This window comes from Euwallacea fornicatus, chromosome 6 (genome assembly GCF_040115645.1).
Source record: "Euwallacea fornicatus isolate EFF26 chromosome 6, ASM4011564v1, whole genome shotgun sequence".
NCBI lineage: Eukaryota > Metazoa > Arthropoda > Insecta > Coleoptera > Curculionidae > Euwallacea > Euwallacea fornicatus.
In genome coordinates, this window is record NC_089546.1 from 5506427 (window position 1) to 5523079 (window position 16653).

A 16653-nucleotide genomic window follows, 5' to 3' on the forward strand; every position below is an offset into this window, starting at 1 on the left:
AATCTCGAAGAGAAATGAAGCTCGCAGTGTGTTCGACACAAATCAAATCAATTGAGTATTGAAATTTGGAAGTAGTTGATTTACCATCATGAGCCCTTCGAAGCGACACAATATCTTCACCTAGATAGAAATGCCATCGGTAAACACTAAATTTTTTTAATGACGTGCCTAGAGGTCATAAAAGTATTTTATTATCTCAGAATCGGTTTACCCCGAGAGTCAATCAAATGTGTGTACCGCTTTCTATAACCGTGTTTAATAACTATTAGAAATAGTTCCTAATTAACATCGAAGTCACAATGAACACGTCTGTGAACATACCCTTGTCCTTCTATGAAAGGTTTCACATTATGTTTATCGCCTTAGGTCATCTACCTCAGATTTGTCTTACAATCCTAGGAATTTGTATTTTGTAACTTGGCGTTTCATACAGGGTGTTCATTTCAAACCGTTCCATCCTAATAAGTTCAGGGCGAAAAGAGATCCTGAAATGCGGTTTGTGAGGATCTGAAAGGTTGCGAGGAGAAACATTTTTGGCAGTAGCAGTGGTAGTATTAGGTGCACCCCTCTACCGCCAGCCACTCCTACTTCAGAGTCTTGAGTGGCATTCTCCCTCAATGTGTACCCTACATTAAACGGCACTTGAGATGCGTTATTTTGATTTGAGCGAAACCGCTCTAAAACCGTTCTGCAATAGTCTTTTATGGTTAACGTCATCAACCACTTTTGTAAGATCACAGAGTATAGCCGCAAGGACTTCGCCACCGTTCGAACAACTTAGAGGTGGTCTGGAAATTAATACAAGATCGGTACCTCTCTCCCATTGAAATTTGAATTGCTGCGTTACCATCAAGGAAAAAGAGCATTTTCCAGCTTACGAGTGTCCCAATTGTTTTGGATAACGTATAGAGGGGGAGATTATGGGATATAACGACATTCACCTTCCTTTCTAGCCCTCTAAAGCTCTGTATTAGGTGCGTCAGCTGATTAGCCCTGTATCCGCAATATGCGAGGATGGTCCCAGAAGTAGCCGACCTGATATTGTCGATGGTAAATTCTTCCCAAGAGTTTATTACAAAGATCTAACTTTTAAAGAGTTATCTCTAAATTTTCAAATCGCCACATTGATTTGTGTATGTTTTCGAGCCGTTTTTATAGACTTTGTGAACATGGACAAAATTGATCATCTCTACGTGATTCAGTACTTTCATTTAAAAGACCTTAATCCATCCATCATCAAGGCGGGGTTAGATTCTACTCTGCAGGTACCCGGTCCTTTGTTAACAACTGTTGTTGCGTCACGGAGCGTTTCCTCCTTGGGACCGATAGTGTGGTCACGGGGGGGCCGTCGCTGCTCTGTTTTGAACCCTTTAATACTGTCCTATTTTCAATCCCGCGTTTCCTACATTCCTCCTTTACCTTTTGATATTCCACGTGATTTTCAATACCACTATTACTTTATATCTCGAAGATCTCTACCACAAATTGCATGGTCGATTGCCGGTGCTAGTCACACTCGGCTGACATCACTGCCTGCATACGCAAGCATTGCGATTACTGCCGAGAGAGACCAAAAAGCTGTCCCGTCTACCAGTGTTCCGACTCACTCTCACGGAGGTAAGTCCGAACCAGAATCTCTATCGAAACCTTTGCAAAATACGTCTGCGATCTTCCGCATTCAGAGTGGAACCTTGACAGCTGGTGCTCCTATCTCTGACGGTCAGTCGATACACCGATCAACTATAATATATCGGGTGTCAGGGTTCGAACGTGGTCGTACGAGCTGCCACGACGAACGTCGTAATGGTAGACCCAGTGACACTCCAAATTTGACCACTCCAGATATTGTGGTGCAAGCATGAGCGTTTCAAAAAGTCCTGTACATCGCATTTTGGCCGAAAAATCGGACATGAGGAAATTGTGCGCCAGATGCGTGCTGGGATTGTTCATGATTGAACAAAAACAGTGCCCTAAGGACTGTTTGGTAAAGCTTCCCCCATAACCATGGATGTCCCAAGGGTCCAACATTTCACATCTAAGAGGAGAGAGCAGTCAGAACAATGGAGTGAAAGGGGACAGTCGACTCCAAAGAAGGCGGCAATCGTTCCACCTACAGGAAGGGTGATGGCGTCAGTTTTTTGAGATGTATGTGGTGTCATTTCCATTGATTGTCTCCCTAAAGGAGAAGCGATAAACGGAAAATATTACACAAATTTATTGCAACGTTTGAGAGAAGAAATTCCAAAAAAGCGACCACATTTCCAAATCGATCTACTTAGTTTCGAACTTCTCATTCATCCTCCCTATTCGCCAGATTTGGCCCCCTCAGATTATTTTCTATTTTCGAACTTGAAAAAATTCCTTGGCGGAAACAGATTTGCCAACGATGAAGGCGTGAAGTCCCAGGTTGATGACGCCTATTCTGAAACATTCGAACCTTCTTACTGTAATTGGGACATGGACACCACAGAAGATCGCTCGAGACTGTGTGTCAATCCTAGAGGAGACTGTGTTGAGAAATAACCTATTTTCCATTTTTTCCCTTGAGTTGTTAAGTCGGATACTTCTAGGATTGTCCTTGTACAATGAATTCCACACAAAGCATAATTCATCGTCAAGTTGGTAAACAGCTAAAAGTTCAAGATATTGTGTGAGCTGAAGGTTTAGGAAAGCACAATAGTATGAGTTTGTGCCTCAGAGTATACTGTTCATGAATTGGTGAATGGACTGTTATACCACCACAGTATTTACGCTAGACGCTTCTTTTTCCCCTAACTGGGCAGGAGGAGTTGAAGATATTTTTACTATTCTTGGTTGAAGATCTTTTATAACTGCTTAACAGTTCTTATATTCCTCCTTATAATATTCCTTTATATCAATGATATCGTCCTCGAAAGCGAGAGCCCGTTCTCGGATAATCTTACAAAAAATTTCCCTTCATCGCACCTCTTTCAACAACTGTTAATTCAAAGACTATGAATATGATTACAGAACATTCTGTATTCTTGAATATGAATCCAGCTCTTTGTCCTGTTCCAACCAAATATGTGGTTTATAGAATTGCATATAGGACGCACCAAAGTAATTTCAGTATTTGTTCTTTGTTACGTAGATAGGTTTGACAAGGGCAGAGAATTAGTCTTTATTCTGGTTAGAAAAATCCATTTTTCTTTTGAATTTAATCTTGGATTACATTCTGCCATCGCAAGCGACCATTAAACATCTCAATGCAATAAAATAAATGATTTAACGTACTTATCTTAAACAGGCAAGGACGTTACAATGATAAAGATTAAAATGGCGACGCGGATGAGTAGCGTTAATGAGAGTTCTTAAATAACTCTTTGATGGAAATCCATAATGTCTAAGCTTTATTGTAGAATTTTGTGAAATTTTTATCATCAAGCAAAAAATACGAATCCGAATAAAATTTAACGGATTTTTGACAAGATACAGTTAAAAGAGACTATCGCATCCGCCATTATGTACAGATACATTTGAATTAAAAACCGTTTTTTTGCATGACGACCATTTTTCTGAGATAATAGATCAATTTGCCGTTTTAGAATATATTAACAAACCTTCTACTCTCGTGCTCTAATTCGTTCGGAACTTATCGATTTGATCCCAAGCCTACCTCCGAGAGACTTGTAACTTTTCTTTCCGATTCTGAATAGCCAATTTTAGGTGCGGCATTGACTCAGAAAGTGTTTGTTTTCGAACTCGATTTTTGCATTACTATTACAAAATACACCACCCTAACGTCTTTGAAAGTATCTCGTGTGCAAGAAACTTAATTACTTCTTTTCAGTAATTCGACAGGTAAACATGCCTAATCAGTACAATTATCAAACTCTTCAAAAGCTATTTAAGTTTAACCATTATTATTAAATCGTTAAGTTGTGCAATTGACACATCTATTTTCATTACTTATTTCATCCTACTAACATTTGAAATACGTAAAAAATCCTTGAATTAAGAATGTAATACGTTAATTTTCGATCACTGAAGTAGTGTCTTACACTATTTTATACATTGCAAATTGTATATACATGTGAGCTTTTATGAAGAAAGTGATACGAGGGTGTTTATTGATTCGCCTAATGTGAGTGTGAAAATACATGTTGTCTCATAAAGATAGTGCTATAACCTGGCCTTAGGTATAAGGACAATGTTACGAATACTTGTTAGTGTCTTATCACATTTTAGAAATGGACTAAGCTCGTACTAGTTGAAATAGATTATCGGTGATAAAAGATGAAGAGGGCCCGTTTATAATCTCACCAAAGACATATGGAAGTGTGAAGGGAGTGATTCAGGGATGCGAGCGTGGGAAGAATGTGGAGGTCTGGGTGCCGGTTCTGGTAAAAAGAACAGGCGCGCCCAGGGTGACTCGGATACATTGTGTGGGGGGGCATTCGACCCCCGATTTAGGGAAGTAAAGAAGTACCGCTAAGACTTGTGCTTTATTCCACTCTCCTTCATTACCCTTAAAAACAATTTTCTGACGTACATATATTTTTTTGGGTAAATAACTCAAATAAAATGTTCGTTATTAATTGAATTTATTACCTCAAACGTTACAACATTTAACCTAAACCACCTCCTACTAAAGAAACCAGCAATGACGATCCTATTTCGGGGCTGATATCAGTTTTATGAATATAAGGAAAGTCTTCTTCCTTCCAGTTTTCTATTACGTGATGATATCCATTTTCGTCCGATGTGTACGTCACAATGTATCTTTTTCCATCGTCCCCAGTAAAGGCATAGGAGCCACTTACGGTAAGAATTTCTTTGTTATCTTTCACTTTGATTATCCCAATTTCCTCTCGTGAGATTCCATTGTCAGTTTCAAAGCTGAAAATGTGTAAATTTTGGCGATGTAATTCGTGTGAATTATAACACTTTAAAGTGTTATAATAGCTTCTTTAGTATCAGAAAAATTTATTTCTATTTACCCATATGTGTATTTGTTCAAATTCCGTTCGTCTTCGTATTGAATCACTCGAGCTTTATCATCAGAAATAGGTACAGACTGGCATGCCCCTATGAAAATTACTACAAGAAAAATTAAGACGCTGTGCATCTTGCAGGACATAAAGTGTGCAAACTGTATAGAGATGTGTAAAAGTTTTTATGGTGTTTCACCGTTTACGTCACAGGTCACAAACTACCTGTTCATGAAACTAATTATTGAAATTTAGCCTAATCGGTAATCGTAAAAAAAGTTTTCAATCAACTGGAGGAACAGGTCGACTACACTTTTTCACACTGTATAAGAGGAACGAACGAATTTTTATTCCGAAACCAGTTCTCTACGAATTCTCGTTTACTGCTTTTACGAGATTGCTGCAGTCCCTTATTACTTCATGGCGAAGAAGAGCAAACTGTCTTCGTGGTGCTTGCAGGTAATGCGAAGAAAGAAGATCTTCATAAAAGTTTCTGTTCTGTTCGCCAGATCGGCAGTCGACTGACCAGAGCGAACGTTATTTTTCAAAAAAACAGAGAATCGAACAGCTCCTCGGTCTGCGAAAAAATTTATTTCAGAGCAGAAGAAGGAAATTTTCGAGATCGTTTTTCGCACTTCGGGGGCGAAGAAAAGTCTTGGACGTTTGTTATTTTTGTAACGAGTTGATATGAGGTGACTGTCAATGCCCAACTCGAAAATGCGTAAGGAGATGAGCCCCAATCGCAGAAAATAACGGAGTTGTAAAAACGCCGGATCTACAGGGCTGTCTTAGGGCGCATTGCAAAGGTCAATTCGATTGCGTGGTCACTGGAAAATCAGCGCGATTAAACTCACAATTAGCGCTTTTTGCCCCATTTTTTTACATGTTCATAATCATTTTTAAAATTTTGAACTGTTTCCTTCACTCGAATCCAGCGATTTTGGTCCTGCGCCGACTCCGATCGGCTCATTTAAGGCCCGCAGTCGTGGAAATGTATTTCGAGAATCCTATATCTCACAGAACTAAGAGAAACAAGTGAGCCTTTCTCCTTTTCTAAACTAATTCCCTGCAAATGGCATGAAAATTCAAGAAAGATGTTTATCGATGCGCGTTGAAGGCAATCAACATACTTATCTTGATATTTATATTGAGACGATCTTACGGACTTTGAATAATATATGCGCATAAACTTGGGATATTACGGCTAATAATGGTTAATAGTACAAAAAAAAAAGTGAAATCAAATATTTTTGCAGAATTAATTTATTTTATTTATCTAATTTATATAATTTAATTAATTTATTAATTTCGTCCTTATTTGATTTATCTCAAATCAAAAAATAAAGGAACGTGAGCTTCATAAAGCTCAACGTACAGTTGTCACGTGAAATTTTTCCTTTGCACAAACTAACAAGCAAACAAGTCGGAACAGAACTTTTGGCATTTTTAGCAGCACTTTGTTTGCAATTGTTGTCATATTTGAGTTCATTTTTACACAATTCGAATGAAATTACGACACGTAACTTCTCAAACGGAGAACTTCCGGATTCTCTCATTTTTATTTGAAATAAATCGGCATCTCCGAAAACAAAAATATTTTACGACATTTTTATTCCCCGCTAATCATTATTTGACCTCAGGTATAACTGTCCGAGTTTACGCCCATAGATCAGGGATCAGCCCGTGCTCAGGGGCGATCAGGGCTTCTATGGTTCACCCGCAATTTCTGTTGCAAAACGAGTTATTTGCAAATCTTCTTAAATCGGACAATGTGAAAAAGTCATATCAAGACCACGAGGAACGTCAACACTCCTGACGAGACCGCTACCGAGCGATCTAACCACATACTCAGACACTGATGATTGACCGTAAAGTTCACTTTTTGGGCAGAGTATGCAAAATACTCGAGAGAAAGCCACCAGCACCTATTCCTGCTGCATGCAATCGATACACCTATTTAACCACCATACAGAGGACTGCAAACAACCAACTAAATGCAACAAATGCCAAGGACCACACATAACGACGTCTTGCAAGTCGCCAGGCCTCGTAGAATGTACGAGAAGGGTTCCAGAAGTACCCGACTTGACATATAGCTGGTGCTTTTTGTATTGAAAATTTGCCTGTATCATAAAGGCCTGACCTTAAAAAGTCTATGTCTAAAGTTTAAAGGTGCCACACTGATTTGTATTTGTTTTGGTGCCATTGTTGGTAAACGCTCTTAGAGATTTTATAAACATGGAACAAACTTGTCATTGATACTTGATTCAATGGTTTCTCTGTTCCTTCGTTAACAACTGTAAAATATTAAGTGGCAGAATTTAAATGCGGTCGCGCCGGCTGCCAAGATGAACTCCGCAGCGATCGACCCAATGGTACTTCAGATTTGACCCCTATTGATGTGGTGGTGAAAATCGACGCAACTGCACTGGGAGATGGGTACCTCGAACAGTATCGTACACAGCATTTTGACTCAAAAATTAGATGTAAAAGATGATGAATTAGATGTGAGAAAGATGGCTGTCGCGGTCACTCACAACGGAACAAGAACAGCGTCGTGAGGATGTTTCAAAGGAGTGTTTGGCGAAGTTTCCGAGCGATAAAACCGAGTTTATACGCCGATGGATTATAACCATGAACGAAACACGAGTCCATCATTGCATACCTGAGACGAAGGAGCAGTCAAAATAATAGACTCAAAGGGGACAAGCGACTCCCGAGAAGGTGAGAACAGTTCCATTTTCAGGAAAGGTGATTGCGTCAGTTTGTCGGGATGCACGTAAGACAATTTTTATTGACTATCTCCCTAAAGGAAAAGTGATAAATGGAGAGCATTATACAATTTTATTGCAGCGTTTGAGCGGAAAAATCAGGGAAAAGACACCGCATTTAGTGAAGGAGAAAGTTTCGGTCGTCAAAACAATGGACAACTCCACGCTTCCGTCATCGCGATGGTGAAAATCACTCAGCTTGGTTTTCAACTTTTTCCTCATCCACCGTACTAACCAGATTTGGCCCCCTCAGATTATTTTCTATTTCCGAACTTGAAAAAATTCCTTGGCGGAAACAGATTTGCCAACGATGAAGGCGTGAAGTCCCAGGTTGATGACGCCTATTCTGAAACATTCGAACCTTCTTACTGTAATTGGGACATGGACATCACAGAAGATCGCTCGAGACTGTGTGTCGATCCTAGAGGAGACTGTGTTGAGAAATAACCTATTTTCCATTTTTTCCCTTGAGTTTTTAAGTCGGATACTTCTGGGACTGTCCTCGTACCATCCGCCGATTGGAAGATCGCACGGCGTCCATGTCCAAGGACGTCGACGGGTTAAATTACGATACTCTCGACGTGAGGTCGAACTTTCTCAATCAGGAAATAATTTATGTATCAAAAATGCATAGTAAAATTCACCCGGTTGTTAACCTCATTCGCTCCTTCAATTATTCCCGCGCTGGTGAGTGTAATCAGTGAAAACAAGACTGTTTTCACTGATTACCTTATCCTACTAACATTTGAAATACGTAATGCATTCATTCTTCGATGGTTGAAGTAGTATCTTTTATTACATCAATGAGAATCAGAAAAACAAAATAATTACTGTTAATTGAATTTATTGCATCAATCCTCTCAACTTTTAACCCAAACCACCTCCTGCCAAAGAGGCCAAAGCTGCATATTCTACTTCGGGACTGACGGTCATGAGAAATGTTACAACAGGTGGGACGGGAGCGAATTGTTCTCCATTTTGTGATGAGGGGCGATATCCATTTTCGTCTGATGCGTAAGTCGTGACGTGCCTTTTTCCATCGTCTCCGGTAAGGGCGTAGGGGTTAGGCGCATCAAGAACTCCTTTGTTATCTTTCAGTTTGATTTCTCCATCTACGTCTCCTGAGTTGCCACTATCGATTTGAGAAGTAAAAATTGATAAATTTTGGTAATACCTTTTAGATTATTATACCGCGCTTAATATACCGCGTACCTAGGTATCCACAAATGGCAGCGCATGTAAAAAATGTTAGTATAAGTTAATTAAATAATCAATATGTACACTTTAATTAGTATTTATTATAGGAGTACCAGGAAATATAACATTTTGTTTGTTATTAACATCAACATTCTTTAGGACAACTTTTACATGTAGTAATTATTGAGGAATTTTCATCGCAAATCAATTTTTTACATTTATTACAGGCTTCGCGAACTGTCCTGCGCTTTTGAGGGGCTGCACACCACACAAAGGAACGACTATCTTTGACCAATACGATAACTGGTACGGAAGTTGAAGTTGATGCTGAAGAAGCTTAAATAGTTGATACAAAGCGGGTACTGACGATGCTTCTATTCAGAATTCATTCTACGATCGATCTCGTTGATCGATTCCTAATTACTCGATTGTAGATGGATCTATATTCGATGATTGAACGACACAGTTCTTCTCCTCGCCGCCTCAACAATGTTCGACGCCAATTCGTACTCTCCTTTATCATTCCGCAATTTTCGTAATAAACTATGTGTGATATAAGAGCTGCAATGTCGACAATGTTGTAGAAAAATGCGATTGCGACTTCTTTCCACACCATCCTCTTCCAGCAGCTCGTCCATAGCATCAACTCCAAATTTCCTTCGATTATAGAAATTTACAACTTTCTATTTATGATCGGTTGCTGATATTGCGCCATGACGATGCACTGGTCGTGTTTATATCGTATTTTGGTATTGACATGAACGTTCCCTTATCCTCATCCGAACACGTCACAATCTTCGTTCCATGGATAGGAAAGCTTATCCCATTACATCCATTAAAATCCACATTCGCTTCTCCTCCTTGAAGATCTCTGGGTGGGTATACAGGGTATCCCAGCGCAAGCTAGAAACTCGGAATAACTTGTTTATTATGCAATTTATGAAAATGGGGAGGACACGTTGATTATGGTTTCAAGGGAAACCCATTTTAATGCGCATCGTAGCTACTCACTTTCATCCCTTCTCCTTGAACAGCCACCCTCACGAAAAACTTAATTGGGAAGTAGGGTCAAGTGATACATTGCTCGAAAGGGCAGTCAATGGTCTTTGCTGACACACCCTGTATTCAATCGAATGGTTGCTTGTCTAAAGTGATATCCATGTTTAGTAAGCTCACTCATTTCTTCCATTATTCCCTCATCGGAAATTGCATAAAGTGAAAACAGCACTGTTTTCATTACTTACCTTGTCCCACTAACAATTGAAATAAGCAATGTAAATAAGCATAAATGGTCAATTAGTGAAGTAGTGTCTTATACCACTTTACATTGCAGATTATAAATTTACATGTTTCGACAAATAAGAAAAACGAACAGTTCATTACTAATTGAATTTATTATCTCAATTGTTGCAACTGTCAACCCAAACCACCTCCTGCCAGAGTAGCCAGCACTGGCGATGGTATTCCAAGGATAAAATCATTATCACCAGGCAGAGGAATGGTTCCTTTCTCCATGTTTTGTATTAAGGGAAGATATCCATTTTCGTCCGATGTGTAAGTCACAATGTATCTTTTTCCATCGTCCCCAGTAAAGGCATAGGAGCCACTTACGGTAAGAATTTCTTTGTTATCTTTCACTTTGATTATCCCAATTTCGTCTCGTGAGATTCCATTGTCAGTTTCAAAGCTAAAAATTAGCAAATTTCGGTAATCTCATTCAGGTTGGTTATCATACCTTTTATTGCGTGGAAATATCGTTTCTCTTTACCCGTATCTATATTCGTTCAAATTGCGATCGTCATCATGTCGAATCAATCCACTTTTACTATCAGAAACGGGCACTGACTGACACACACCTATGGAGATCGCTACCAAGAAATTGAAGATGGTACTCATCTTGCGGCATGGGTTCATCCAAGTCGAACCGAAGAGAGACTGGCTCTTGAATTATTCTTACAAACTTTTATTCCAAAACAAGTTCGAAAACAAGTTCTTTGCCGATTCCTGTAGAGCGATTTTATGAGATCACTACTACGTCTCGTTAAAATAGTTGATTTTTATAGCGGAACCAAGTGCACGAACTTCGAGCTGCTTGCAGGTAATGTAATCTTTATAAGATTTTTTAATTTCATTCATCATCAGCAGATTTGTTCTCAAAAATCGCCATGTGATTGTTACGCAAAATACGAAAAAAATTGTTCTTCAGTAATAAAGCCTCGACTGAAAGGACAGAGAGAGGTCTTGGAAATTTATTACTCCTCTAACGACTCTCTGTAAAATCTCTTTCATGCGTATCCTCAAAGCAAGTATCAAAGTAGGTCCCAGTACCGAACACTAACGAAGTTGTTAGACATTCGGTTATACGGACTCTATCAGACCTCTTTGAGGTGTTCAATTTGATTTTGAGGTCGCCAATAAATATCGAAATCATTATTTTGAAAATTATAAATAATTACACTTATACTGAAACCTTTTCGGGAAAACTTATGTAGTTTTCAAGTCTCTTTAAAAAAAAATGCTGTTACGGCCTTCTAGAACAAAAATAGTCATTTCGAGTTAATGAAAATCGGAGGCGCATGCGCCCAAATTCACAATTCAAACGTGCATTTAACATTTTTTTTTTTTTGTTAAGGACCGTTGTAGTAAGTCTCAAAAATGTGTAAATTTGCGATTTTATGAAATTATCATTGTCATAATGAAAAAGGGAGGGTCGCTTTGATGACTCAGAACGGTTCCTTCGTTAACGATTAGTTTGCAGTAAACCTCCAGAAAGAACTGTCTCGTTCGAATTGACATGAATGAGAAACCAGCAGGCAGAAAAGCCCTATTTTAGGCCGATTATACAGGGTGTACCGTTGAAAACTTCGCACACAGCTTATTTTGAACTACGATCAAAATGTGAGGTATTGCCTCAATGTGTCACCTTCATTTTCTAAAAAGGCACATTTTAAGGTTAAATGCAGGTTCACTGAAACATCCTCCTTCACGGGGAGCACTCAACTTTAGAATCTCAAATATCACTAGAGATGGAGTGACGCCTCATTTCAAAGGATTCCTACGTCTGGTCGTCACCATGTAATTTTGTTTCCAATTTTAGATCATCCGTTAAACCGTACACCCACATAATTCACAGATTTTAAAGAATGTATAGCCCGGGAAAATTACAATGAGCTTTGAGGTGGCTACCTCCAAAAACCTTCTCACCAAATTGACATCCATGGACGGTCATTTATCAGGTTTATTTATCCAGCTCAATTTGAATGAAAAATTCCAAAAATTTCATCGTATATTCATCATATTTCAATGCATTTCAATGAATCTAAAATTGAAAAAAATATCACCTCTTGACAATCAGAATTAAAAAAACCTTGAAAATTAGGTTTCACACGACTTATGGTGTCATTGGGGACTCTACAGTTGAATGCACCCCCGAGAGGGGGTTGGTTTGGGGAACCTGTATTTCACGTTAAAATGTGTCGCCCTCGAACATAAAATTGGCATGTCACGAGAATTTCTAATATTTTTATCACAATTCAAAACGAGTGCAAAGTTTTCTATAGTTCACCCTGTATATTACCTCAAAAAATTGAATTTTCACCATCAACCGAGGTATCCAAAAGTTGATATGGGATCGACGTAAGTCTGCATAAGTACACAGGGTGTTTACAAAAATGTGGGAAATATTCCTGAAGTGAAAAGTTCTTGTCAAAAGACGATACTAATGATTATAAAGGTTTTTCCAAAAATTTACTTTTAAGGAAATTCAAATTTTCAAAATTTGGTAGCGAAAGCGACGTTTTCTACAAATTTTTTTTCCAGTTGATGACATTTTTGAATTTTTGGTCGCTCATATATCATTGCAAAATCAATAAGATCGGACCTAACGTTGGTTTCTACATTTTTAGGGAGGCGGAGGAGAATCTACCCAAAACCCCCCTATCCATACAGTTTCGAGGTCTTGGGTTTTTTAACCGTTATATGGTTTCTTGGGTTTCCAGCGTATGAACGTCAAAAAAAGGTACTTTGGGTTGATATACGGAAACCGAACCATTTTCCAGAAAGACATAATTTTGTCAAAGGCAAGTTTTACAAAAGCAATGGAATTTTACGTGATTTTTTCTGTTAACCTAGATTAAAGAAAACAATAGTTTTGTGTTAAAACTGTTAAAAATAAACTTATTACTTAGAAATAAATTCACTATATTTCATCAACTGTAAAAAAAGTTACTTAAAAAATAAAATTTTTGCTATCAACCTTTGAAGGGCTCTATTTTTGGAAGGGTGAGTTTGTGGAAAATAACTTAAGCACTCGTCATTTCCGAGATAGCGCCTACATTTCTGGAAACACCCAGTATTATATCACATAAAAAATGTTTTTCTTCAAAAATTGATTGCAAAGTTTAAAATTTTCGTGCTCCTTGTGTTCTTCCTTTATTTGCGGTGCGGCAAATTTAACAGGAGAAAGATGCGGAATATCATATCATAAAGACCATCTCAAGTGAAAAATTAAAAATTTATCATCATCATAAATACACATAATTTTATTATTACATCACTAAAACCGATTAATGTTGCTGTTACCTTGGCCAAATCACTTCTAAGTGCATCTTTTCCATCTGAGAACATTTATATTTAATGTGCAACTGCACTATGAATAACTTAAATAGAATAATACCGTTAATCCTTCTTCTGTTAGCAAGATCCCTTTCAGCACCTCCAAGTGCAAAAATAGTGGAAGAAGTTAATGAACTGACTGAAAATGGATATCACTTCAGGTAAGTAATCATCAACCTTAATATACCCAAGTCTATCATTATTCTCTTCTCTTTCTTACGTTTTGTAGATACTTAACAAGCGATCTTCAAGAGCGAGAAGAATCTGGAGAGCTTGTTGAAGTATTGGGGCTGAAAGTTTTCAGGATTAAAGGATTCTATAGCTTTGTAGTGGATGGGAAGAAACACACTGTGACATATACGGCTGACGAAAATGGATATTTGGCTAAACAAAAGTTCGGTGTGGATGCCATCAATAGCATAGAAAGACCTGAAGGTGGGTCAGCTAAGTTCCGACCTGTGAAACTTCGAATTGCTTCTTCGGCTTTGGCAACTTTGTCTGGAGGAGGCTTAGGGTAGTTTTATTGAAATTTTGGTTATATTTTAAGTAATTTTCGTGAAATTTAGAATTAAACAATTTGTTATTTATGAAAGACTGTGTAATTTCAGTCACACAACACAAGACATTATGTGAAGATTTATATCTTTGTTTTCCTACACGTGTTATGGAGATAATCTCATGTGTTTCGCCATAAATTCAGACAATGTTTAATAAAACAGCGCAATTATCTCATAAAAGCGACAAGTATGGATTTTCAATAAACACATTTTGGAATAAGAATTTCCATATATGCTACAGAATATTACACATTACACAAGAATTGTTAAAGGAGTGGGCAGTCTTTGTAAACTGCTTCGAAACTTGATCTGCCACCATCAAAATTACAATTTTTATTCTTTTTTCATTTATTTACGACGCATAACTTCGATGAATTTAATTACATTGACTGTACAGGGTGTTTTGTGACAAGGAGAAAGTATTTCAAGGAATGATTATATTGCCCATTTCATTAACAAAAAGCTTTTTAATTCTGTCGAACATATTTTCTGCCTCGTCGAAAAATAGAATTACGAGTTCCCACACTTCTTGTATTCACCTTATCGATTCTTCTCTGGAGCTGATTGGTTACGAACACAATTGAGATTTCAAGTGGCGCCTACGTAAAATTCCAAATGTGTCAGGTCTGGGCTTCACGGGGGCCAGAAGGAAGCGAAGAAACTGGCCGTTTTTCTTCAAAGCGTGGTAAACTTTCACAAATATTTGATGACTGGAAATTTATCGCTCTGGAAATCAACATTGATATGACTTAACCGTTTCAAACACATTACTGTTGACAAAACTATATCCGCATATTCTTCCTTGGTAAACAGAGAAAGGAAACATTGTTGAAAATAAAAACGTGGTCACCTTACTACTGAATGGTATTCAGTAGATAAGTAAATATGGCATCTAACAGCAACACAATATACCGGGTGTCCAGTTTAAATTTACAAAAATTATTAGCAGTTAAAAGTTGTACAAGTTTGGTGTTATTTCTAGACCATCCTGTACAGTTGGCTGGCTATGTGAAAATTGCAGTACAAAATTTGGTCCATTGTTGGCTGCACATTAAAATTTTGCTTTAAGACCTTAAATAAGGATGTCAGATTGGATGTCGAACATTATCTTGCATTTTGACAAATACTGAATCATTTCAAAAACCGCTAAAGTTAGGTACCATAAATCTTAGTTAAACTGAACTTTATTTTAATGCTTTAATGCAAAAACGATGTAATTTATAAGGGGTCCCATTAAAAAAATACAACTTTATCAGTTACGTGTCTGGGACACTTTGTATACGTTAAAAATCGTTTCAAAATGTAGTCCTAGGTCGTCTGTACGCATCCCAAAGTAGAAACTGTTAAAAAATCTCTTGGCTTTGGAATGAAATCCCGAGGTATTTCTCGTGACCCATCCTGTATATAGTGTTTTTGATATGTCTCATAACTTAAAGCTCTTAGATTTACGAAAAATCAATCATTAATCAATATCTTGCACCGTTTTTGAGAAAACCAACTTTTCTTATCAAAATTCACCACGCATGGTGACAATTTGAAATCAGCTAAAATACCAGTCCATCATTGAAACCATGGTATGTATTACGGCTAAAGTTATCGATAACCTTTAAAATGAACACTTTGGACTGCAACACAGCAGCTTGGACAACACTACCTTCCGCAAGTCCAAACACTGATGCGTATCTCCTCGTACTCCCCGTTGTTAAACTCGGAAATATTGTTAAAATAACCGATTTTGAAGACACTGAATGTTGATATGAACGTTTTTCGCATCTTTAGCTGCAACACGCAAGATTTTTTTCTAATAAACGGTTACCATATTTGGTGTCAAGTTATTGGCATGTTTGGAGGTGCATGGTGATGATAAAATGCAATTTTCTGAAAAACGGTACAAGATATCGATTGTAGCAAGATATAGCCTTTTTGCAAGAAAATTACGATAAAAACAAGCTATGGAAAAAATGCTGATTTCGTTAACTTGTTAAAAAAATGAATGAGTCTAAGTGAGAAGTTTCGACCTCCCCTGTATAAGGAAGACATACGAAATATCTGTTTACGCACGAAAACGAGCACGACTAGGAGCTATTGGAACCACCCAATTTTCATTGTCGCTATGATAATTCTTTGAAAATCACAACAAAAATAATTTTCTTAACTTCTTGCTCCAACTGTGAATAACGTGATAAGTGTTTTTAATATTAAAAACTAGAATTATTTTAGCTTCCTCTACAACCCATGGAATTTATAAAATGACTTTCCGGACACCCTGTAAATATAGGAACTCTCGAGTTAATTTTCTGATAAGCGGGGTGGTCCTCGGCGGGAACGGGGAGAAGTCGAATTATTGCAAGAAACAAATGACGGGTTTTTTGAGTTTTAGACAGTTTGATATTTTCGAAAACTTTGCAGTTTTTAAAATTTCCAAATTAAAAATTCAAAGGAAAAACGTGGTCATCTACTGGTCTCTTGTTAAAAATGAATTCGAGCTGGCGAGCCTAAAACCGAGAATTGCTGCGCAAATGAATTAGAATCAAAGGGGTCCAGAGACCGTATAAGCAGTGA

The 16653-nt window shown here is 37.8% G+C and overlaps 1 protein-coding gene across 2 annotated transcripts; it reads left to right on the forward strand.

Annotated features, from left to right (window-relative positions):
• Window positions 1–10880: 10880 nt before the first annotated feature.
• Window positions 10881–14128, forward strand: LOC136339735 (larval cuticle protein 1-like). 2 transcript variants are annotated; one of them, XM_066283179.1, is made up of 4 exons: window positions 10881–11018; window positions 12826–13003; window positions 13621–13695; window positions 13764–14128. In XM_066283179.1, exons 1-4 carry the CDS (start codon window positions 10940–10942, stop codon window positions 14050–14052), a joined length of 621 nt encoding a protein of 206 aa, XP_066139276.1. In that variant the 5' UTR covers window positions 10881–10939; the 3' UTR covers window positions 14053–14128. The 2 variants fall into 2 exon arrangements, with proteins under 2 accessions (XP_066139276.1, XP_066139277.1); XM_066283180.1 differs by lacking the exon at window positions 12826–13003 and having other exon boundaries at window positions 13617–13695.
• The last annotated feature ends 2525 nt before the right edge of the window (window positions 14129–16653 follow it).

Excerpts from the sequence above, each read along its gene's own strand:
- LOC136339735 (XM_066283179.1), top strand. The coding sequence starts at position 10,940 with ATGAGATCACTACTACGTCTCGTTAAAATAGTTGATTTTTATAGCGGA. Across the intron at positions 11,019-12,825 it reads GAACTTCGAGCTGCTTGCAG|GGAGGCGGAGGAGAATCTAC; the intron begins GTAATGTAATCT and ends CTACATTTTTAG. Across the intron at positions 13,696-13,763 it reads GAAAATGGATATCACTTCAG|ATACTTAACAAGCGATCTTC; the intron begins GTAAGTAATCAT and ends TACGTTTTGTAG.